This window comes from Rhinatrema bivittatum, chromosome 16 (genome assembly GCF_901001135.1).
Source record: "Rhinatrema bivittatum chromosome 16, aRhiBiv1.1, whole genome shotgun sequence".
Classification (NCBI taxonomy): domain Eukaryota; kingdom Metazoa; phylum Chordata; class Amphibia; order Gymnophiona; family Rhinatrematidae; genus Rhinatrema; species Rhinatrema bivittatum.
Window position 1 is genome coordinate 31,835,204 of NC_042630.1, and position 24,275 is coordinate 31,859,478.

Here is a 24,275-nt window from a genome sequence, read left to right on the forward strand (position 1 = left end):
AAACTTGCTAACGATAAATTTAATATGAAATCAAATTTTGTGGAGGAAGGGATAAGGCTCTGCCATAATCAGTCAGACACGAGAGACTACGCAAGAATCATCAACGGAAATATTTAATAAACTAGACGTACTCCTGCTTGCTTCATGTAAATGGGCACAGGGGATTGATGAATTTCAGGAAGTATCAGAGAAGGACCTTGATCACCCTGGAGATGGCAGAACAAAACTCCTTCAGTCTCACACCCATGACATTCAGACCTCTCTTTCGGATTAAAAGACAACTCTTGTAATACAGGGTGTTTCAAAATGATGGACCTAATTTCAAAGCAATATATTTCACAGTGGCTCCGTCTTTTTGAAACACCCTGTATTGTACTGCAACTTCACTGATGACCAACTTAATCTAGAAGGGTGAATGTCTAGGTTTCCACTGGAAGAAGGAAGCTAGATATTGCTGGCTTCTGGAAGCAGATGGGATTTCTTCTCTGGTCTGAGCCATTCTGAAGACACAGCAATCAGGAGGAAAAAAAAATGAAATAAAAGCTGATCCCAGAGGGTAAAGTTGAATTATTTCGCCTTTCGCAAAAAGAGTGAAGACTTGACTCTTACTTGAGAAGTATTTATTTAGCCATTTTCTAGACCGTCTTTCCAAATGAAGATCACAACGGTTTACAACATGAAATACATATTACAGATTGACATATAGATTGACAATGTATTCATATAACAAACAAATCATATATATTAGAATTAGAGGACGGTTGGGCTTTGGCATGATTGTATGTTTTTGATGAGGATTGTGGCTACTATTGTTGGTACTGGATAGTCTAGGTTTATAGGCTGCGCTTGGTTTTTATGTTGCTATTATTTTGTTTAATTTGAATAATGCCATAATATGATGAAACTGTTATATGGAGTGTTGTACACCTCTTTGGATGATCTTTGGGCCAAAAATGAGGTATAGAAGTGTTGCTTAATGGTTGAAGACAGCCATTAAGCAAATGCTCCAGCTCAAGGAGCCCAGCTTTACCTCAATTATCCAAGTGGTGTACAAAATTAATCTGCATCTAGGGCTGTTGTTCTATTGTCATTATAACTATCTGATTTCTACAGCTGTTGGAGCGATGGAAGCATTACGTTTCGTGACTTCCAATGAAACTTAACATTTCTATGCCGGAGATTTACAATATTAAATCTGAGTACAACGTAAGGTGAGGGTGGGGCTGGAACCTGGGTTTCCATTCTGCACTCCCAAAACTCGCTGCAGGCTTGAGCTGAAGAAAATAACCTAAATGTGCTCCACAGTCGTGCACCAAGTTTGGATTGTTCCAAATCTGAGCTCAAGGAGCGTTACATTCAGGGTACGGGAAGCAGGATCCCTGCACAAGAGGGCTTACAATCTAAGTTTGTACCTGAGGCAAGGGAGGGTGAACTGATCTGTCCCAAGTCGCATGGAACTTTGGTGGGAAACAGAGGGATCTGAACCCCGATTCTCAACCTGCTGCTCTAACCACTAGGCCGCTCCTCCACTCCATTGCAGGGGTGTAGCCATGGGAGGGCCAGGGCCCATCCGCAGACTAGGCGGGCTAGAAGGAGGAAGTAGTAGCGGTCTACTGTCATTTCTCCCGGGGATCTTGCAGCATAGTCTCTCCCACCCTGAACACTGATTTGTACCCAGTTCAGTAGACATTTGAGGGTAATGCCTGGACCATGAGGATACCATGAAATGGGATAGCTCATGGACACCGTACAAGATACAAAGCAGTTTGAGGCTTTCAGTGTTTCTCTCAAGTCTGGTTGAAGAGCGACCAGAAACCTTGGGAAAAAGCTTATTCATGAGTAAGGGGATCCACATGCGGCCTGGGCAGGTGCCCTTTATGTTGCATTTAGACTTCATGTAACAGCAGCGTGTCCCATTCCTTAGTACCTCCAGACCAGTCATTTAGCAAGTAGCAGGCTGAGGGGGGATAGGAAATGAAGGCTAGTCTTTTTTTTTTTTTAATAAATAAGGACCTGTTTTAACTTTACCAGGCTATTTTCATAAACTGAATAAAGGAAATGTTTGCTTTACCATTCGTTCATCAGCCTTCCTGCTGCAAAATTTAGTGGATCAGCCTGGGGCCAGCCTCAGTTAGGAGGGGGAAAAAAGGGGGAGAGTGTCCAGGGTTGGTTGGTGAGGATAGAAAGCAGAGTGCTGGTGTCAGGTTAGGGAAGGAAGTAAGGGTGGGAGGGAAGTGTGTGTGTGACAGAGTGTGAGTGTGTGTGTGTGTGTGTGTGCATGGGAGAGAATGTTCAGCTTCTCCTTTCCCACCCCCCACCTAGTGCCCACCCATTTTAACCTCTGGCCCTGCCAAATAAATCAATGCTGGCTACGCCAATGCTCTATTGGAATGTATTATCTATTATCCATGCCCATCCTTCCACTCTCAGGCCATTTGTTCTTACAAACGGAAAGTTCCATTCCTATCCCTTATAGTGAACTCTCAAGAATGGCATCCAAATGACAAACACATTAAGACTCTCCATCCAAGCAGCTTACGTAGTTACACCACTGTTTGCTTCATCAGTGCCCAAGTGGTTTAAGGAACAAAGTGGAGAATTAAGCAGTCACATTCTTCAGGAGCAGACAGGGGGCTCATTCTCTAGGAAACGGCCTGTGAAAGTAGAATGAAACTAGAAAAGGGCGGAAAAACTATAGTCAGTAATCATGATCCATAATCACCATCCACAGTGCTAGTGCTTGTGGTGGATAGACGATCACGATTTAAAAAAAAAAAACCAAAAAAAACTAAACTGAAAATCAGAGGAATAAAAATGTGAAAGCCACCCACCCCTCATGTTTTTAATTTTTGTATGCACCCACCCATGATCCAGTAAATGCCACCCATCAGGAACTGGAGAGCTCCTGAGCACAGCACAGTGACCTTTCTTCTGCCCATCACTAAAACAACCCAAGAAAAGCAACTGGATGCAGGAGAAGGGAATGAGATGAGCACATGCTATCCTCAGCTGACCCGGTTCGAGTTGCTCCTTAGGTGTAGCAAAGGCTCAATATGTGCAGCGATTGGGGGTGGGGATTGGGGTGGTGGTAAAGGCAATGGTTACGTAGCTAGCAGGGAACCCAAGGAGAAGCGATGCAGCTCCTCAGGGAAGGACCCTCGCTTCTGGCTCCTGCCCTTCAAGTGGGTGTTTACTATCGGTGTAGCCTAGTTGGTTACAGAGTTAGGGGATGCTCAGGACCTGCCCTTGGAAACAGAAACCAAGAGGCATCACAAACCTACTTTTGTTTTGTTTTGCAACAGCTAAGCTCAGATTCAAAAAAAACAACTCAAAATGCCAAACAGATGCCAACAACAAAGGCATTTGGAAAACAGATGTCATCTCATTCCTCTTCATTCTGTACTTAGTTGCTCAACTGATCAGGCATGTGAAGATGTTGCTCTTCAGACATCAGGCTCTGGAAATGTGTCCTCGCCCCGCTCCTGTTTTTACATCTGCATCATTTCCTTGGGAGAAGTTAAAAATACCACACAGTTCTTGGAAAGAGCCTGAGAACAAGAGCAAATTCCAGCCGCCACTGGCAGGCTATGGAAAAACTGCAGGCCTGGCCCTGATCTTCAGTAAACAGCTCGGATGCAAGTGCTACAGCTGACATGACCCATACTGTATGGGATGCTTGCTAAACAGCCAGGGAGGCTTAAAACTGCTCGTACTGAAAGAAACCAGTCCAGAAGGAAATGGAGACAGACAGACAGACAGACACACACACACACACACACGAAAACCCAGTTCATCCCACCTCCGAGAACATCCCACAGTCCCAAAATGCTCCTTCCACTCAGGACACTTCCCATTACAAACATGGCCATGCCTACTGCGCAGCAGCTCTGCGATATGGAAAAGGGGCAAGCTACTGATGACACAAAGAGCACCGTTAAGGAAAAGCAGAAAAGAAAGCGGAGCCTTGCTTTCAAGAAATGGCTCTTGGTGATTGCAGTCCATAACAGGGTTAGGACTCTGCCCGCTGACAGCCTGTGGTGCGGGGCCTGGCTTGCAGTGTCGAAGGGAGTTATAAAGCTTCATACCCGCCTGCGTAGGATACCTGCTGGGTGTGCATGGCACATTTACTGTCTCCATGGAGAAACTACACTAAGCTGAAATAGCAGACATCAGAAAGGAATCAAGGACACGTTTCTTTTCTGCAAGTCTGCCCGGTTGCTTGGCTGTTTTGGGCTATCTGACCTGCAGCGGAAGAAATCTTCCTCTGCATTGTTTTAACACATTCCCTAACCATCCCCTCATAAGACCATTTAAATTACGAGAACCTACCTCTTACATTCACAACGCACTGCTTGCTCTGAACAGTCATCATCGTAAGCATGATCTGCCCATGAAAAAACATACATGTGCCACACCCAGCATACTCACTCCTACTACAGTAATTATTTTCATGCTTACTCTTCCAGGTAGCAACACCTAGTTGTTATTATAATTTTTGTTCCAGGTAGCCACGGGGCTTTTATAAGAAGAGCCGACTCTGTTTTGCAGACCTCTTTGCTACAGTTTGAAAATGTGTATTAGCAAAGAAAATACTTCCCTTCCCCCCCCACCTGCATCCTCCTTTTCAATGCATGGGTAACTTTAGAGGAAATGAACAGCCAACTGGGACAAGCATGCCCACCGTTTCCAGAACCAGTTCTCCCTCCTTTTAAGGCTGGAGGCTCCCAATATGAAGAGGCACATCCTAAGCGGCATGGCTGGAGCAGGGGGCTGAGAGCCGGAGAAGCCAGGGGTCCAAATCCCGCTTCTCCCCACCGATGCTCCTTGTGGCCTTGAGCCAAGGCACTTCACCCTCCGTTGCTTCAGGTACAAACCGAGGGCCTGATTCACTAAAGGTTTTCTCCCATTTTGTATCTATAGGAAAAATGCTTAGCCAATAGGAACCCTTTAGACTGTCAGCCCTCTGGGGCAGGGAGCTACCTATTTGTAACGTGCCTTGTGCCTGGCTTCGGAAAGGCAAGTCATTCAATCTGAAATCCAACTCCTTTAATAAATGCTTGAAGACAAGACAAAGCAATGGCTTCTGCTACTTGGAAGAAGAACAGGCAAATGAGCTGAGATGCAACCTACAGCAGCCAGAAAAGGAGAATAGACCAGCGGGGAATGAACATTAAAAATAAATGTAGTGTTCATTTTTTTGATAATTTTGGGAGTGGGGGGGGGGGGGTTTGGAAGGGGGCGAGGGGTGCTGAGGGGTTAATGGGAATCATGACTGGCAATTGCAACCTCAAGCTGTCTTATGTGGTTCCGAAAGATTGTATTCGATGCTGCTATTTCTGTAATTTTGCACGATTTTTGTTGAACTGCAGTGCTAAGTTTGTAATTTTCTTACTGCTCAATATTAAAAAAAAAAACAAAAAACGATAGCGACAGGACAGTATTTTAACCTAAATTGCAATTAGGATGTGAGCAATCAAGGACCAGTGATTTAAAACCACTTCACACTGCCTCGACGGGCTGGGTAATGCGTAATGTACAGAACATGCTCTTACAGGACTTCATTCTAAGAAAATCTGTAATGAATTCAATACCAAACAGAAACAACCAGCAAGAATAGGTCTGAAGAGCGTTTCCAATAATGGACAACATTTAAAAATGACCTTTTTTTTTTTTTGTTTTTGGGTTTGGAGAAAGAAGGGGGTCAAAGCGCTGGAAATGAAAAGGGAAGAGGCAGACTGCACAAAAAACCCCACTCGTTTCCAAAACCTTCCAGCCCAGCTTAGTCACTGAGTCAGGGGCAGTTCTCCTTGGCTATGAAAGTTAATTCTCCTTCTCCTGCTCAATCAGAACTAGGCCTGGGATCTGATTCACAATTACACAGGGACTGTTCTGATTTATATTCCCTCCACGCTTACATTCAGCCCAGGCACTGCAGCGAAGGTCCCGGGCCGGGCGCCAGGGCACCTTCCGGATCCCTGCAATCGTGGATCCTGAATCCAGCCACTAGATGTCACCCTTCAGCCAAGACCATGGCTCCCTCTCCCCCCAGGGGAGGGGGCTGTGAACGCTGCCTCTGCAGTATCCCCACCCCCCCCAGGAGGCCCGGGGATCAAACCTAGGACTTTCCGCATGGCCATGCCCAGCTTCTGCCACTTGGCCTTGCCCAGCTTAAATTCCTGTAAAACGAACAATAAACCAGACATCTGAACAACATTTTAACTTTTTATTATTTCAAAGAGGGACAGAACAAAACTAAGATTTCTCTCCTCAAAACAAATTTGAGTTGACTGTGGAAACGAACATCTAAAAAAAAAAAGATAAATCTTTTATTTAATGTGCCATTTAAAAAAGATAAAACAAATGTCCTACAAGCTGGCAGACTGTCAAAATATTTGTGATATGAGCCTTTAAAATCATGGCAGAGTTGAAACAAGTCGAAATCTGTTTTTCCCCCGCTGGTATGTGCAGCAGCCTCCGGCTGCATGCCGGGCTTCGTCTGCCCACCAGCCCATGCAGACTGCTGCCGAAAGATAGGTAACGAAAGAGAAGATGTCCCCCTTACTCCACAGATGCACCAACTCTTCCATGCCTCTGCCTCGGACGCACAGACATACTGGAACCTCAGCTTCTTCAGAAATAAAAAAAAAAAAAGACCGCACAACGGAAAACAGGATTCGACGGCTGCCGATCGTTCCTTATCCTGTGTATTTGGCAGGATCTGATTATGCAGACCCAGACTAGCGCTTCCATCTTACAGCGATAGGGTACGGGTCCCTCGAGAAGGGCGCGACCTCTAGAGAGCATTCCCTCACCGAAACATAGACTCGTTAGTCACTGCCCCCTTCCACGGCAAACCTGTCAATCCATTTTTAATAAGCCGAAAATACCGTTTTCATATTTCATGCAAGTACACTACATGGCATTTTGCACCTCTGTTACATGAAAGTGTCTGTTGTTTCCTCTAGAGGATGTACCCAGTGCCCCAATGCACAGAAAGAAAGTGTACCTGAAAGATATTCATATGAATAATCCTTCCATGCCATGAGGCTCCCCCCTGCTCACCTCTTCAGGCCTTCACGTACGTGAAATTAAAGGAACTCACTTAGACCAGTCAGACTTAAGTTTGGCTTCACCGGTTGCAAAATGACTTTGAAATATTTGCATAGCTGCAGAAAAGCAACCCAAGGAATAAAACCATTTAAATCCTTAAAACTAATGCGTGTTTTACCTATTAAAAAGCCAAAAAAAACCCGGAGTTATGAGGCAAGACCTTCAGCCTGTTAGGATGAAAAACTGGCCTTCCACCTCAAAATCCCCAAACCCTAAAAGGTTAAAAAATCTCAACGATAAAAAAAAAAAAAAAAAAAAAGGATTTTTTTTTTTTTAAATAAAGCTCTGGAAAATTTTGGTCCAATATTCAAATGAGCAGATAAGAGTTAAAAAATATAAAAAGGTAAAATGACTACTGTGTTTCTTATCTTTTTGATCCAGCCTGCCAGAGGATAAGCAGAAAATATCTGAAAAAAGATTCTACCCGAATGAATCCCCAAGGGAGCAGGGGGTATTAAGGACCTGTTCTCAGCCTAGCTTTCTCGGCCTCTCTCTGCCAAAAGAAAGCCACAGAAAAGGGAGGTGCAGCTGAACCTGAGTGAATCCCCTCATCACTCACACATTTCTACCCAGCTGAGCTCCCCCAACCCCAAGAGCAAACCTTCTGGGACAGAGAGGCATCGGCAGGATTAGTATGGGGGAGGTTCAGCAGTGCAGCCACCCACCGCACCCCAGCATGAGCAGGCCGACTGATAGCAACATTACCTGGCTATGTCCCATCTCCTAAACTTTCTGTAATATGTTCTAGTACTTTCTATTTCCCCAAAAAACTACACTACATATATCAAAATATATTAGGTTAACAATAACTTCCCCCTCCAGAACTTTGTAAGTCATGATCTGGGTCGGTTGGTTAAGTCCACATGGAAACCATTAAAGGTCTTAATGGAGAGCAAGGTTGGTTCTCCGTGCAACGGGTCTTTCTTCTCCAAAAACTAAACCTCAGTGTCTGCTGAGGCTCTTAAAGATAAGAGTAAAGGATTACTTGGCACTTCCAAATTCAGTGCCTGGTGGGGGTTTTGTGGTCCTGGGTTGCCTCATCTGTAAAAGATTACAAATTCCAGTGTGCTTTGTGCTGGGAGTAAAACCAGCTTGCTTCTCACTGGCCTGGAATGACAGCACCCGGTTACAGCTGCACGTTCCGCAGAAAGCAATTTCTACCTTAACACTATGGAAATAAAACTTCCTAGAAAAGCAAACTGCTTTGGTAAAAACTTGTCTTGTGCACGTGACACAGCCGGAGAAGAACTGCCCAATTCTTTTGTCTTTGAAACGCTGCAGGACCAGTAAAGGTTATCCTTGCTGGCAGATATATCCAGGGCTCTCTGTACTGTCAAAAGATGAGCAGAGACACCTACAGGCCGCAAAAGATTTTGGTGAGACGGCTTCCAATGGTGTTTGCCTTGCACATATCATCAGCTCCCTCTGCTGGGCCCAATCTGGAAAGTCTGCTTCAGAATCGGCAGCTCTACCCCTCTTTAGAAGGCACATTAATCTTCGTAGATTACAAAAAAAAAAAATAGCAAACGACAAAAGAGCTGAAAAACTGCCAAATGCCAACGACATCCGAGACTCATTCAAAAACCATTCAGCCTTCACTGGGGACGACGTGTCTGTCACGACAGACAGGTTATGGGACGAGAGGATGCGGTTTCAACAATTTTTGTTGTGGTGGTTGCTGCTCGTGCAGCTTTGCAAATCGCCCGGAGAGTTTGCTTCCAGACTCTGCCCACACGCGGAGTTCTGTCCTGAATCTTCAGATCCGGCAGAAATGTTTCTTCTGCTTGTGGAAGGGAACAAACTTAGGCCGGCTCGCCAAAGACTGAAAGTTCTTTCCGATTCCCTGCCCACAGCTGGCTCTGGTCACGCTTACCTTCCTCTTTCACTCGTCCGCAGGAAGCAGTTACGGTGCCCAGCGGGGCCTGAGGACTGCACCCAAAAGCAACTTTGTAAAAGGGGGTGGGGGGATATTTCCGTCCCCCCCCCGATTCTTCTCGGATGTCAATAGATCGCCTCATCCATGTTATCATCACTGTCACCACCGAAGTCTTCTCCATTATCAAAGTAGGACATAATGTAATCCGTCTCCTTGGAAACAGAGAGAGAAAGGCGTTAATAAAAGGAGACAGTGGGGTCCCATAGCAGCCACCAGCTTTGCACGGGACCCTGTTACATCACAAATCCTCGCCTCTCTCTAGTCTGGGGTCATTTCTTGATTGAAATGTAAGAGTATCCACTAGCAGCTGAGCGGTACCATTCCAAAATTCAAACGATGGCTCCCCCCGCCCCTCGCCACAACAGAAGGAAAGCCTTATGAGCAACCTCAAAGAGACACAACTTCTCTCCGAAGGTAAAACCGCTAGCAAAGGTCCTATAATGCCGGCGCCCTGAGGTTTTATCACAGAATGTGAAAGGGCACTGGTTTCTGTGATGACATAAACCCCCCCCCCCCCCCCCAACACTTTGTTCAGTAACATAACACGGCTTCAACATGGGTGGAATACGTTCTGCATGGACCTTGGTGCTGCCGTGAAGGGGGTTGCCTTCACCACATGATGTGTTTCCAGTGGTCGGCTGTTTTTAATGTTTAATGTTTGAATGAGATTCTGGGTGTTTTTGTTGGAAATTGCATGGGACAACCATTTGGAAGAATGTGCAACTAAATTAAATAAATGGCGCAGGGCACCAAGTGAGAATTAACATCCCAACGGACCATTCTTATGAATACAGTGGGGGAAAACACACGCAAAGCAAGAATACAAAGGGAAAAAAAAGAAATTTAAAACCTACTCTCCATCTGTTGGTTTTATATCTCATTTTGGCTATTATGTTAAATGGTTTTGAAATTTTAACTTTTTATTTGTTAGAAGTTTTGTAAGCCATCTTGGGCACTGTTTTGGAAGGGTGGAGATAAATGTAAGCAAATAAAATATTTTGAGTATTTTTAAACCCAAGCTTGCTGATATCCACTAAACACAACCGTGAAATAAAAATCATGTTAGAAAATCAAAAAATTAAGGTGCCAGTGCGCTATCACCAAATCTGCAGACCAGGACCAGGTTACCTCTTCATGTTCCTCGTCATAATCCTCTTCCTCCTCCTTCTCTTCCTCCTCCTCCTGTTTCTCCTCCTCTTCCTCTGATGTCACTTCCTCTTCCTTCTTCTCAAGCGTCTATGGTTTAAACATCGCACAGTTAAGTTCTAGACTAAATCTTCAAAAGACTGGCAAATGGGATACAAATGAAGACCCATCAAGAATATTAAAAGTAAAGTTATACAAAGTTGGCAGCTGGTGTTTTGCACAAGTTGTTTTTTTTTTTTCAAATTTAAAATTACCCCTAAAAAAATATAGGAAAATTAGTTCTTACCTGTTAATTTTCGTTCCTGTAGTACCACGGATCAGTCCAGACCGTGGGTTGAGCCTCCTGCCCAGCAGATGGAGACAGACCAAAACTGAAAGGGTATCCTATATCAGGACAGAGCCTACCCTGCAACCCTTCAGTATAACCATTGTCAAAGCAGAAAAGAACAAAGATAACCCCGAAAAAAGATCAAGCAAGTAAACAAGTCTGAAATGAGTAACAAACGAACCAATTATCAACAAGGAATGGACTCTGTAGAATAGCGCTCTTGCATATCCTTGGCCATCAATACAGATGCTTCCGGTGTCCTTAAGAGAATGATAGGTGACATTCATCCAGAGTCCTGTAGAAAAAGCTTCGAGTGGACGGCAGAAAAGGAAAAACAACTACGGAAGGGCGTCTGGACTGATCCGTGGTACTACAGGAACGAAAATTAACAGGTAAGAACTAATTTTCCTTTCCCTGTACGTACCCGGATCAGTCCAGACCGTGGGATGTACCAAAGCTTCCCTAAACCGGGTGGGACCAAGACAGTCCCGCTCGAAGCACCTGCCGCCCAAAAGAACCAAAGACCGGTGCATGCACATCCAGACGGTAATGCCAAGCAAAAGTATGCAGTGATGTCCATGTAGCGGCCCTGCAAATCTCTTGCGGAGATTTCCGACTGACTCTCTGCCCACGAAGTAGCCTGAGAACGCAAAGAGTGGGCCTTCAAGCCCTCGGGCACTGCCTGGCCTCGACAAATATAAGCCGAGGCAATCGCTTCCTTCAACCAACGAGCAATAGTAGTCTTAGAAACTTGTTTGCCCCTATCTAGTCCACTCCAGAATACAAAAAGATGATCGGAGACTCGAAATTCATTGGTGACCAGAAGATAACGGAGTAACACTCGCTTCACATCAAGCCGACGAAGATCGCCCCCAGCGGAACCTGTGACATCCTCCGCAGAGAATGTGGGAAGCTCCACCGCCTGATTAACATGGAAGGAAGAAACGACTTTTGGCAAAAAGGAAGGAACAGTTTTGAGGGAGACACCCGAATCAGAAAAACGGAGAAAAGGCTCCCAACAGGAAAGCGCTTGAATCTCCGATACCCGCCGTGCGGAACAAATAGAAACCAAGAACACCGCCTTAAGTGTTAGGTCCTTTAAGGTGGCCTGGCGGAGAGGTTCAAATGGAGCCCCACAGAGGGCCCGGAGGACTAAATTGAGATTCCAAGACGGACGTGTGGGATGGATTGGTGGCTTCAAATGTTTGGTGCCCTTCAAGAACCAAGCAACGTCCAGGTGAGACGCCAAGGAGTGGCCTTCTACCCTACTGAGAAGAGAACCGAGAGTGGACACTTGGACGCACAACAAATTAAAAGAAAGACCTTGGAGAGGCCATTCTGTAGGAAAGAGAGAACCACTGAGCCTGGAGCTGAACGCGCCGAGATACCCGATTCAGAACAAACATTCTCAAAGACTTTCCAAACCCGAACATAAGCCAGGGAGGTAGATGGCTTACGTGCCCGCAGAAGAGTGGTAATCACCTCCTCCTTATAGCCCTTACGCCTCGGCCGTCTCCGTTCAAAAGCCAGGCTGCTAGAAAGAAGCAATCCGCCTGGTCTAAAAATACGGGACCCTGCCGAAGCAGACGAGGAAGATGGCCGAGACGAAGAGGCCCGTCCAATGCCAGGTTGTCCAGATCCGTGAACCACAGCCTGTGGGACCATTCGGGTGCCACCAGAATGACCGGGCCCTCATGAAGTTCTATTCTTTATAGCACTTTCCCCACGAGAGGCCACGGAGGAAACATATAGAGGAGAACATCCGAGGGCCAAGGGAGAGCGAGAGCATCCACTCCCTCTGAACAGTGTTCCCTCCAGCGGCTGAAGAACCGGTTGGCTTTGGAATTGCTCAAGGTCGCCATTAGGTCTAGGTGAGGAGGACCCCACTTGCAGATGATCAATTCCATGGCTTCGGCCGAGAACTCCCATTCTCCGGGATCAAGACGCTGGCGACTGAGGAAATCGAGGATTTCACATTCTCCTTGCCCGCTATGTGGGAGGCCGCCAGGCAGTCCAAGTGATGCTCCGCCCAGGCAAGGAGCCAACTGGCTTCCAGGGCCACTAGGCGACTCCGAGTGCCTCCCTGTCGGTTGATATAAGCTACTGTCGTGGAGTTGTCGGAGAGGACTCGTACCGCCTTGCCTCAGAGCAGGGGCAAAAACTCCTGTAGGGCCAGACGAACCGCCCGAGCTTCCAGCCGATTGATATGCCACCGGGATTGGACTGGGGACCAGTATCCCTGCGTGGTCTGGGACTTGCAGACGGCTCCCCAGCCGGAGAGACTGGCATCCGTGGTGACTATGATCCACCGTGGAGTCCGAAGAGCCCCTCAGAAGATTTGGAAACGACAGCCACCACTGTATGTTGGCGATGAAAGAGGCCAAAAGCAGAAGAACCATCTGAAATTGTTCCGACACCGGCTGCCAACGGGATAGCAAAGCTCTCTGTAACGCCCAGGGAACTAGGATGATGATGGAGGCCATAGTTCCCAGGACCTGGAGGTAGTCCCATGCCGTCAGGAGTAGGAGCGAAATAAAATTGCGCACCTGGTCGATGAGCTTGAGGGCTCGAGCACGGGATAGGAACACCTTGCCGACCCGAGTATCGAAGTGGGCCACCAGAAATTCCAACACCTGGGAAGGCTGGAGATGGCTTTTGGGGAAGTTGACTATCCAACCGAGGGAGGTCAGCAGAGCTAGAACCTGGTCGACCTCCTGCCGACAGAGAACCTCCGATTTGGATTCTGGTCCGAGACAGGGGTCCCCAGAGGTGCCGGAGGGTCCGGGCAGGAAGGGGCCCCCGGGACCACCCGGACAGACCCTTGTGCATCCGGAGCCGCTTGAGCGAGTGGAGGGTCCAACCGCGGTAGTTTCGCTGGCAGGGGACCTGGTGCGGTTTCCTCCTCCTCCTGCAAGCTGGCCAGATAGGATTTGTGCATAAGGAGCACAAATTCCGAAGAAAAACGAGGCCGAGACTTGCAGGAGGGGAGGGGGGGTCAAGGACCACATCTAGAGGCCACGCGGGGCTCAAATCAGGGGGGACCCCAAAAAATCCGACTCCTCTGCGCCCAGCAGCTCCGAATTGGGAGCTGCTGAAATCCCCAAGATGGCCGCCGTTCCCGTGGTTTGCCGACCCGGGAACAGCCTGGTCATGCGCTGAGCAGAGCGTGCCCCCAGGCTTGCTTTGCGGGCGCTGCCGAGGAGGGACCTTCCCCACCCGGCAGGCAGGCGGAGCAGAGTCCCTCGCACGAAAAACGTGTCGAGGGCTCCCCGCAGGCGAGACAGCAATAGGATCGCGGCATAGCCGAGGCAGAGGAGCCGCGATCTGAAGAGAAATCAGCTGTTATAGGTAAGATTCGCTGTCGGGAGGAGCGGAGGCAGAGGAATGAACCCTGCACGCTCCCCTGTCAGTGAGACCGTGGCTGCCGCTGAGAAATCAAGAAAATTGCCCTGAAGTAGCAAACAAACCGACTTGGGGCTTTTCACCTTCTTTTTTTTTTTTTATCTCAGCAAACTAAAGACAGAGGAATTGGCATCCCTGAGGGCCCTGCCGGGTAAGCAGGGTCCCGAGCCAAAAGCATCCAGGCAGGGGGGGAGTGACTGGACCACCAGTTTCACCCCACAACAGAACCACCGGGAAAAGGGGGCTTAGGCTATGGAATACACAAGGGGCCAAGCCCCCCTAAGCCCCGCAAGAGCGAGGAGACAGAACCGTCTCCTGAGAGAAAAATTCATCAGAGCCAATAACTCTTTCATTTTAAAATCTTTATAGAAGTACTTGCTTGATCCTGACCAACCGGGAAAGGTAGAAAAGGCTGGCTAGCCCAGATCAGAGAACCGCAGGGTGAGCTGTACCATCTGCTGGAGACAGACAAATACTGAAGGGCTGCAGGGTAGGCTCTGTCCTGATATAGGATACCCTTTCAGTTTTGGTCTGTCTCCACCTGCTGGACAGGAGGCTCAACCCACGGTCTGGACTGATCCGGGTACGTACAGGGAACCTAGTTTTACTCCATTTTTGGGGAAAATGGAAGGTCCTATGATTTCTCAGAGTTGCTACATCTGTAGGTGGAATTGACACGCGGCACTGTGTATGCTGCCAGTGGCTCTGATGTCCAATACTGAGTTTAATTTTAAATCATTAATAGCACATTGTCCACACCCCTCACTTTTGTTTCTCACAGTCTCAGGGAGAAGTTAAAGAAGGGAGAGGAGTTCAGACCTAAAGCAGATAGCTTCCAGTCCGCCTCTCCACTTATTTACTGGTGTGTGTGCTCATATAATTGTATCCAAGGGCAGGGAGACGTTACCTCCAGCTTTTTAATGATCTCCTCCTTATCCACTGGGATCCTCTGTTTACGTTTGGGGAGGATAACGCTGGATTCTGCAAATCAAGCAAACGGACAATTACCTGCCTCTCCTGCGCAGTACGTCTTCCCGTGATTTTTCCACTGCAGGTGCGTGCCTGGATTAAGGGAATGGCCGTGATAAGCATCTTGCCTATCTCCAGGGCCAAGGGATGAAAGCACAGCTCTTGTAATAACCCCATTAGCCGCTCCAATTCCACCACCACCTCCTTCTCCCAAAGCCCACCCTCGACTTAGGTCAGACTTTGGTCAGCCTCCTTCAGCTGAGGAGGTGGGTACACTGAAGCCAAGGCCACAGCCTTGCTACATCAGCCAGCAGTTTCTGGAAAAATCCCTTCCAGACTATCTGACTGCAACCTCCATGGCTGTATTAACTTTGTTTTTAAAACAGATCTCCAAAACACTGAGAGCGTTTGCTTCACACAATAACGGATCGGTAAAACGCAGCGGCTGCGTAATGTTTTGATACTGACTCTCTTTCTGCGGCTTTCGCACCCTGATCCTCAGTTCCCGGGGAAGCCTTTGCCAATCTGCAAAAAAACAGGATTGTGATTATTGGATAAGCGCACCTCTGTCTTCCCTGCTCTACTTTCAAATCATTTTACTACCGAAAGACGAATTTTCATACAGTGCAGGCCAGTAAGAATTCTACCTTCTCATTTTGAATAAGTGTAGAATGAGACAGAAATGAAGCTTTTTCTGCAAGCGAGAAAAAAAAAAAAATCTTGCCTTAAACCCCGAGAGGGGTTTACCTGCCTAGCTTGCAACAACACTTATGAAATCATTTGTTTATGCTAGTTAAACCCAGATATCTTCAACAAGCAAAGGCCCAGATAGAATCCTAACTGTAACAGCAGCTGGGAGTTCATGGTTAGCAGACAAGTGCATCAAACCTTAATGTGCATCTACAGAGGACAAAATGATGTCACACATTGCTGTAAGAATCAAGCATTCCTAGAATACATGTGCTATTAAGCCTACCTTGAAGAAAGTGAGCTTAAAGGGAGGACTGGGGGGGGGAGGGGAGAGTGCTCCCTTAAATAAAGAAACGCAGTTGAATAGCATACGATGCACTGTCACTGTGACTGGACAATGTCCCTTTTAGGAAACCCCACAGAAGAGCACAAAACCGAAGTCGATGAGTACACACCCGGGCTCCAGTCTATAGCGCTGTCAATAGGTCCAGACGTCTGATACTTATCAGAGTATCGTTCAACATCTGAAAAGGGAAACCAAACAGTAGTCAGAGCAAAAGAAAAAAAGAGCTGCTGGGCCTGGGAGCTAACAAAAATCAAGCCTGCATCTAGGGGATGGGGGAAAAACGCTTAGAAAACCTTGGCACCAGCCAAACTTTTCAGGAGCGAGAGGTAAAAAAAAAAATCGTCCACTAATGGCAGGGTATAGGCTCTCATAGTCACAAATGACTTCATACAGGCCCTTATACCCCCTTCACTGCCTTCTCTCATTTATACGGTGGTTTCCAGGAACTTGTACAAGACTAACTATTTATTAAAACCAGAGGTGGTTTCTCTGTGCTGCCTTGTGGAGTGGTGGGAAGGACACAGATGCAACACCCACCCTTTTTGGGGGCAGCAGGTTTCACATAATAAGGCAAGCTTTTCATTGCCCCCCTCAGCTCCTGCTTCAAGGCCAGCATATACTCCACTTCCTCTCCTGTCAAGAGCGGGACGGGCTTATACTCCAAGACCTGCGGAAGAGAAGCAAAATAGGCAAGCACCTTTATTCATTCGTTCATTCACATTTGCTGCACGCTCAAATACAAATCTGGGATCGTTAAAACAAGGCTACGAAAACAAGCAGTCAGCCACAACAGTAGCAAAAAGGAAAACTGGTTCTTACCTGCTAATTTTCATTCCTGGAATACCACCGATCAGTCCAGACAAGTGGGTTTTGCATCCCCTACCAGCAGATGGGGGCAGAGAATAAAAACTTTTCAGGCACCACTACTTAACCGAGCGCGCCACCTGCGGTCCCTCAGTGATGAGCTGTACCCAAGCCAAGCAGAGCTACAAACTCAAAGCAATAAACAACACCCCCTTACCAGGGTGAACGCAGTTGAAGCCCCCTGACAAAGGCACTGAAACCCCGTCAGTCCTAACGTTCAAAATGTATTCAAATAGGAACAGGTCCTGCATTAATACTTTATCACAACTATGTTGGTCTTTTGATACCAGGGGGACGGGTCTCTGGACCGACCTGTGGTATTCCAGGCGTGAAAATTAGCAGGTAAGAACCGATCTTCCTTCCCTGTTCATAACCCCAGATCAAGCCAGGCAAGTGGATTGCACCCAGGCTCCTCTACACCGGCTCGCAGCAACACCCGCGCTAAAGCTCGCCTCCCCTGCTGCCTGCACGTCTAAGCGGCAGTGCTTAGAGGGTAAGATTATGAAATGGCAGCGATTTAACCTTTTATTCTTACAGCTTGTTCATGTGCATGTGTTTACTGCAGATGGCACTAAATAATTATGTTGCTTCGATGGATGCCGGCTGCACGTTATTTTTATGGTTGTGCACTTATATCTGTTAGTTTTCTCAATTTTGGCTCGCCTGTGAGGGGAGGTTTTATCCCGGTTTTTATTCTACTTCCTCCTACGGTGGTTTTCGAATTGTGGTTGGTTTTCCACTCTTCCTGGAGGGGGAGGGTTTGATGTTCTAAGTAGATGCTTCTCGAAGTTTTGGGGGGTTTTTTTTGCCATAGGGAAAGCTTGGCGGGATTTCTGCGAATGGGGGTCACTTATTCAGCAAATACCGTTTTCTGGCACCTGATTACGTGGTTGTGGGGTACTGATATGGAGTTAAAACAATGTTTGGGGAGATCTTTTGCTAACTCTTTCTTGGGGGTTACTGCCTTAATTACATACCATAGCTGGATTTAAGTTTATTTCGTAAATGTGAAGGGTCTCAACTCCTGCGACTGATTTATAAAGAATTAGAGAGATTACAAGCGGATACTGAAACACACTTAAAGAGAAGGTGGGAGACCCTAATGCGTTCTGATAAATTTCCCCATCAGTACTGGGCTGCGTGTTCTCCTTTAGCAAAATATGCCGGAGTAGGCATTATAGCTTAAATCATGTTCTTCAGATCCGGGGGGGTCGTTATCTAATGCTTGTTATTCGAGTGGGGGGGGAGACTTATACCTTTCTTAATTTATATGCTCCGAATTTTCAGAAGGGGATTTTTTTTTTTACTCTTTGGGGGGTTTCTTACAGGGTAAAGTGGAAGGGAATTTAATCATAGGGGGTGATTTCAATATGACCATAAATCCAATCTTGGATAACTCCGTGGGGGTGAAGTTCAGATCCTAAATCATCTAGGGAAGCACTTAAGCGGCTTTTGTCTCAGGAGAATGTGCTAGATATACGGAGGTCGAGAAATCCCAAGTCGCGAAATTGCACCTTTTTCTCAAGCCCTCATCAAACTTATTCTCGTATTGATTTGTTTTGGGTGGATAAGGGAACTGTAAATCGGGTACCCAGAACTGAGATTGAACCCATGTTGTGGTCGGATCACGCTCCAGTTTGGTTTACAATGTCCTTTCACAATTATGATAAAGGTCAAAGATTCTGGAGACTGAATGACTCCCTTCTAGATGATACACCTTTTGTTGATCAGATAGGCGGAGCTATTCAGGAATATTTAATTCAGAACGATGATGGATCTGTCACTCCAGTAGGATGGGACTGCCTGAAAGCTGTGATACGGAGAATATTTATATCTGAAGCGGCTTATATTAAAAAAGTGAAGGAACATGAATGAAGCCTCCTGTTGACCCAAATAGGTCGCTTAGAATCTAAACATAAACTTAACAGTGTCCCCTCAAGTTTATAATCAGTTGACTGAACTACGTAATAAGCTGGCTGGTCTTGAGGCTGCGCCAATAGCACACTAGATGGAATTAGCTCAACATTCATTTTTCGAGGGGGGCAATAAAGCCGGGAAATTATTGGCTAATAAACTGAAAAAACGGTGGACTCAAACTACGGTGGTTAAGATCAAGGACCAATCAGGGAATATTCTGACTGATAATAAGTCTATTCGAAAGGGCTTTTTGCAATTTTATTCAAATTTATATAATTTTGCTGCTGATGTTTCTTCTGGGGACATTGATAATTATCTGGATAATGTTTCCTTTCCCATTATTTCTGACTTACATCAGCTTCAATTGGATAAGGAAATTACAGAACTAGAAATATCTGAGGCAATAAAGTCGCTAAACCCAGGAAAGTCACCAGTTCTTGATGGCTTCACTTCTCGGTTCTATCAAGTCTTTGCTAAATATTTAACTCCCATCTTGGCTAAACCTTTTAACTTTCTATGGTTTTAGTGGCACTTTACTTTCTTCCTCCAATCTAGCGGGCATTACGGTTTTGGCTAAGCCGGGCCGCAATCCATCTCTTTGCATCTCCTAGCGCCCGATATCCTGGCTTAACATAGATTTGAAGCTATTAGCCAAAACTTTAGCTACAAGATTGAACAGCTTCATAGCTCAAATTATTCATTCAGATCAGGCCGGCTTTATTCCAGGGCTTATGGCAGCAGATAACGTACGCAAGATAACAGATATTATCTGGTGGGTTAAGCAGCGGAGTGTGCCCGCATTGGTCCTCTCCCTCGATCAGAGAAAGCGTTCGACTTGGTCCACTGGCCCTTTTTGTTTAAAACCCTAGGCAATTGTATAACTAACCCAAAGTGTGTTATTAAGGTAAATGGGGGCTACTCTTCTATTTTCTCAGTGGGCAGGGGGACGAGGCAGGGGTGTCCTCTATCTCCCTTACTTTTCGCTTTATTTTTAGAGCCCTTTCCTGCAAGGAGTCGAGCTAATCCTTTTCATTAGGGGCATATCATATGGGGAATTCTCTTCAAAGCTATCTCTCTTTGCTGACGACGTTCTTTTTACCTTTACAAACCCGGCTGAATCTCTTCCTGCATTTGTTCATGAAATGGAATCTTTTAGTCTGGTTTCAGGCTATAAGATTAATTGGGAAAAATCTGAAATTCTGAACATTACCATTTCCCCTGATGAGGAACAATCGCTTAGGAGGAAATTCCTTTTTAAATGGGCCAGCCATAAAATTAAATATTTTGGGGTTTTCATCAGTGCCTCGGAGGATTTAGTTCGTTTGAATTATCTTCCATTATGGTCTAGAATTTGTAAAGACCTGGAAGAATGGAGCCGCTACCACATTTCCTGGGTCGGTCGGATAGCAGCCATCAAACTGAATATCTTACCGAAACGTACCTATCTATTTCAGACTCTACGTGTGAATGTGCCGGACTATTTATTGAAAGCTTGGCAAAGAAGGCTAAGGAATTTTATTTGGTTAGGCCTAATACGGTTAGGTCTAATATGGAAAATGGATATAAAGTACTATACCGCTGGCATATGACACCACATAAACTTAATAAAATGTTTCCCTCGTAGTCTGCTAGGTGTTGGAGGGGTTGTTCTGATACTGGCTCATTTCTTCATATGTGGTGGGAATGTCCCTCTATTAAGATTCTGTGGGAGGAGGTGATGCATTGGCTAGAAAGGATCCTTCAGTATGCTGTGAATGCTCTTCTCAATGCTCCGCTCCCACAAGGCACCTCAAATGAAAGATCTCTAGCTCGATATGTATTTATTGCATCTAGATGTGAGATAGCTAGGCAATGGCAGACCCCTCAGGAACCGTGTCTTAGGGATGTCAAGAATAAAGTGGAGAGACTATTCTCACTAAAATATCAGCTTATTAAGAATAAGTTGTTGCATCTTTTTGAAAAGGTGTGGTCACTATATAAGGGTTGGAAGAATTTGGTGCTGACTACATTGTAACCCTTTGGGGTTTTCCTGTTCAATATGACCTCCTGGGTATTGGGATATAATGTCCCTCTTTTTGATGGCAAGCATATGATAATGTGGGTGGGTGGGTGGGAGGGGGTTGGTATTGGGTTTCTCTGTGTTATATGGTTGATTTCTGAGCATTGTATCTTTACTATTTTGGGGCTCTATTTGTTACCAATGACGGGTATGGCTTCTGTTATTCAGAAGACAGCTTACTACTGTTGCTATCATTGTGTAATTAATATACCTTGTGTATTGATATATCTTATGGTATTGTATTTAGATGAACTCCAATAAAATTTCAATTACAAAAAAAAAAGGATTTCTTCTTCAAAAAAGGTACAGCGATCCCCATAGGGAAAGCACGTCTGCATCTGCTGGAGATGGAGAAATACTGAAGAGCTGAAGTCACTGCAGGGGTGTATCGAGGGTGATGTCAGCTTTGAAACCTGACTCCGTCTCCATCTGCTGGCAGGGGAGCATAAACCCATTGGTCCTGAGTCCATCTGTCTACACACTAGGAAAATTTAGTTTAGGGGAGTAAAAGAGTCACTTTCAGTTATGGCCAGCTCCCTAATTAAAATCTATCAAAAATACACCAAACGGTACAGCGAACTGGTAAATCTGAACAAAAACAATCAAGAGCAATGCTCTGTCGCTGTCAATTGAATGAACTTCTAAATGATGTATATTATATTTTCTGATTATTATAAATAAATATGTGCCTACACAATAAGTGGTGTGGATTTTATCAAAAAAAACATCAGCTCCCTAATTAGCCAGTTTCACCACGGTTTTAGCATAACCTTCCTCATCTCACAATTGGTCTAATCTTTTAAAGCAGTCATTATTTATATAACACCAGGACTAGCTAGGAAACAAACTTTGTGTGACTTATTCTCCCCTGTGTGTGTCTGTACATAAGTCTGGATCCCATCAGATGCTTTTGCATAGCAGGAGTTGGACTCACAGGGAACAGAGGAGAAGGTTGCAGGGTTGGTGGGGGCAGGGCATCTCCTTTCCCAATTCCCATAGCTTCTATGTTAAAGGTCATCTGACCCCGTCCCCTTCCTCTGCCTCTTCCAGCCATTTCCAACTGCACAGGAACTTCAGATCACGCAGCTGTGGGTCCTCCAACACTATAATGAAACAGAAATCCAAAAATGAATTATTAAAAATAAGAGTCTCGTAAAAAGTGATTGCAGAAATCATTCTGCATTGAAATAGTTCTAACCCACACCCTAGAGCACACAGTACAGAAACTTTGCTCGTATTGAATCTCGACACCTTGCTTCGTGGCTTTGTTAAATGACGCTCAATATGTCTTGGTGTTACTGGACATTTCTGGAGCCTTTGACACCCTAAATCACAAAATACTGCTTATCTAGACTCTCCTCTTTGCATATTTATGGTATTGTCTTCAAATGGTTCACCTCTTTTCTTTCAAATTGAATGCAGCAAATCTGCTTAGGTAATGCTCTCTCTGACTGGAATGACGTGGTCAAAGGGATCCCACGGGAGTCAGCACTTTCGGCCACTCTTTTTAATATGTACTTGGCTCCAATCTGTAAGATCTTCTCCTGTCTTGGGGTAAATTACCATATTTATGCCAATGTTCAATGCTTCGTCCAATATTCATATTCTTGGGATCATACTATGAAACTAGTAACAATATGCCAATCAATGGCTTTTTCACAATAAGCTAATGCTAAACATTTCCAAAATTGAAATCATTAGCTTAAGCACATTTTCGTTACATGAATCTCCCTCAACTCTGTCATTTAAAGACCATGCCATTCCAATAAATTCTCAAGCCAGAAACCTTGGAATTATTCTCAGTCGTGAGCCATTCTTCTCTGCAATATCTGTATTGAAATCCCCTTTTTTCAAGTTACATATGAGTAGACGTCTCCACCCTTTTATAGAACCTGATACTTTTTGCACAGTTGTACAGTCTTTACTACTGTGTAGTATTGATTACTGCTATTCATTATACATAGTTCTTCCTCATTACAAATTAAAACCTCTACAGTTGGTCCAAAATTCTGCAGCCCATATTCTAATACATCTCTCTCTTCATACACTGTTATTGTAACTTCATCATTGCTTTCTGCTTCAACAGTAGTGTGAAAAGGGGGACTGGATTCAGACAACAACTGAGGGCCCTGACTTTTATGGTCTGGTAAACTGATAAATCCAACGACACACCGGAGCACCACTTGCACTCAGAATTTATCAGCATACACAACAAAAGTGCAAGAAAAAAGTGAGTTCCTGGTAGAGCATTTGAACTGTTGCATGTAATATTTTTTATTTCGGCAACTCCGAGGTTCAGATAGACACTGGTTGAAGGCCCCCCAACACGGTCCTGTGTTTCACCACCCGGCTGCTTCGGGGGGGATTAATTTTAACAACGATCTGTATCAGTCTGACATGGTTTTCAAATGGAGTGCACTAATGCTGGCTTTCATCGTGTGTTTGTGGGTGCCACTTATCCTGAGCTAGGGCAACCCTGACAGGCTGAGCCAGTACCTATTTTACACCAGTGAATTCATGGACTTGCAGTTCCAATGGCTCTAAGAAAAACAGGCAAAATTAGAACTGGATCAAGATGTCAGAATGAACCTGAGTCAGGCAACATACCTACTGTGGGGGTCTTGCGGGATGCCCCCGCTTCTATGGTCTAGCTAGCCTTTGCTCCTTGCAGCTTTGGGTTTCTATACCCATCCAGCACAATTCCTAATCCCTCCCAAGCCCTGCAACAACCCAAGTGTAACCTGGCCTCGGTGAATACCACCGCGCCTTTCCAGCTCTGCTCACTTGCAGACTCCTCCGAAAGCCAAAAAAAAAAAAAAAAGCCCAAACCCCCAAAATGTATCCAAGCTGGGGGGTGAGAAGTTCTTGTTGGACTTACATGTATGGCCAGGACAGACATATTGCCTCTGTGAGCGGAGCTAGAGGCTGCAATGTTCAGCAGCCCCTAGACCTTTTGTTCTATATATATATATATATATGTAACTTTTTTTTTTGTTATAAAGGGAGCTGGAAATGGGGGCGTCCGAGACTAAGCCCCCGAAACCCAGGGTTCATTTCTTCTCCGCCAACAGCCGCAGAAGCGCCACCGCCGACCCGGAAGTGCCGGGCCCATTACGGAGAAGCAGGAGGGAAAGAGCTGGCGCAACAAGAAACGAAGCCCGGTCAGAAACGGTGAAGCTGAAGCGTTAGTGCCGCCTACAGAGAAATATAAATCCGGCGGGGCGGGGCCTAAAGATGGAAAAAAAAAAAGGCGCGTGCGCAGGCGGGAAAAAGAGGCGAGAGCTCGCGCTGCGGGCGGCAGTAACGATGGGGGAGAGGGAATACGTGAATACATTTCTCCGGCCAGGTCCGGCCGAGTACCTACAGGCGGTGACCCCCCTGGTGTGATTTGCTAGCTCACAGCTCAGCAAGGGGGGAGGGGGGCATTACTATTGTACAATGAAAGAGAAAGCGGAGGCAGGGATTCGTAGAGGCCGCCACTTGCCCACCCTCGGCTTTGACTTTCCTG

The 24,275-nt window shown here is 45.8% G+C and overlaps 1 protein-coding gene across 2 annotated transcripts; it reads right to left on the bottom strand.

Moving 5' to 3' along the window:
- Positions 1 to 624: 624 nt before the first annotated feature.
- POLR3GL (RNA polymerase III subunit G like) lies at positions 625 to 23,889 on the bottom strand. Of its 2 annotated transcripts, XR_003853053.1 has the most exons (9): positions 23,646 to 23,889; positions 21,702 to 21,870; positions 16,465 to 16,594; positions 16,037 to 16,105; positions 15,360 to 15,416; positions 14,830 to 14,903; positions 10,175 to 10,282; positions 8,984 to 9,198; positions 6,210 to 6,303 (listed from the first exon to the last, which is right to left on the bottom strand). XR_003853053.1 is itself a non-coding variant. In XM_029580623.1 (8 exons), exons 2-8 carry the CDS (start codon positions 21,819 to 21,821, stop codon positions 9,112 to 9,114), a joined length of 645 nt encoding a protein of 214 aa, XP_029436483.1. In that variant the 5' UTR covers positions 21,822 to 21,870; positions 23,375 to 23,498; the 3' UTR covers positions 625 to 9,111. The 2 variants fall into 2 exon arrangements, 1 of the variants encoding a protein (XP_029436483.1); XM_029580623.1 differs by lacking the exon at positions 23,646 to 23,889 and adding an exon at positions 23,375 to 23,498 and having other exon boundaries at positions 625 to 9,198.
- Positions 23,890 to 24,275: the final 386 nt, after the last annotated feature.

Bases quoted from the DNA above. Each gene is read 5' to 3' on its own strand.
- POLR3GL (XM_029580623.1), bottom strand. From the start codon at position 21,821: ATGGCTGGAAGAGGCAGAGGAAGGGGACGGGGTCAGATGACCTTTAAC. The intron at 10,283-14,829 runs GTAACGTCTCCC...TTTAAACCATAG, and splicing joins AGATCATTAAAAAGCTGGAG to ACGCTTGAGAAGAAGGAAGA. The intron at 9,199-10,174 runs GTAACCTGGTCC...TCTGTTTCCAAG, and splicing joins ATGACGAGGAACATGAAGAG to GAGACGGATTACATTATGTC.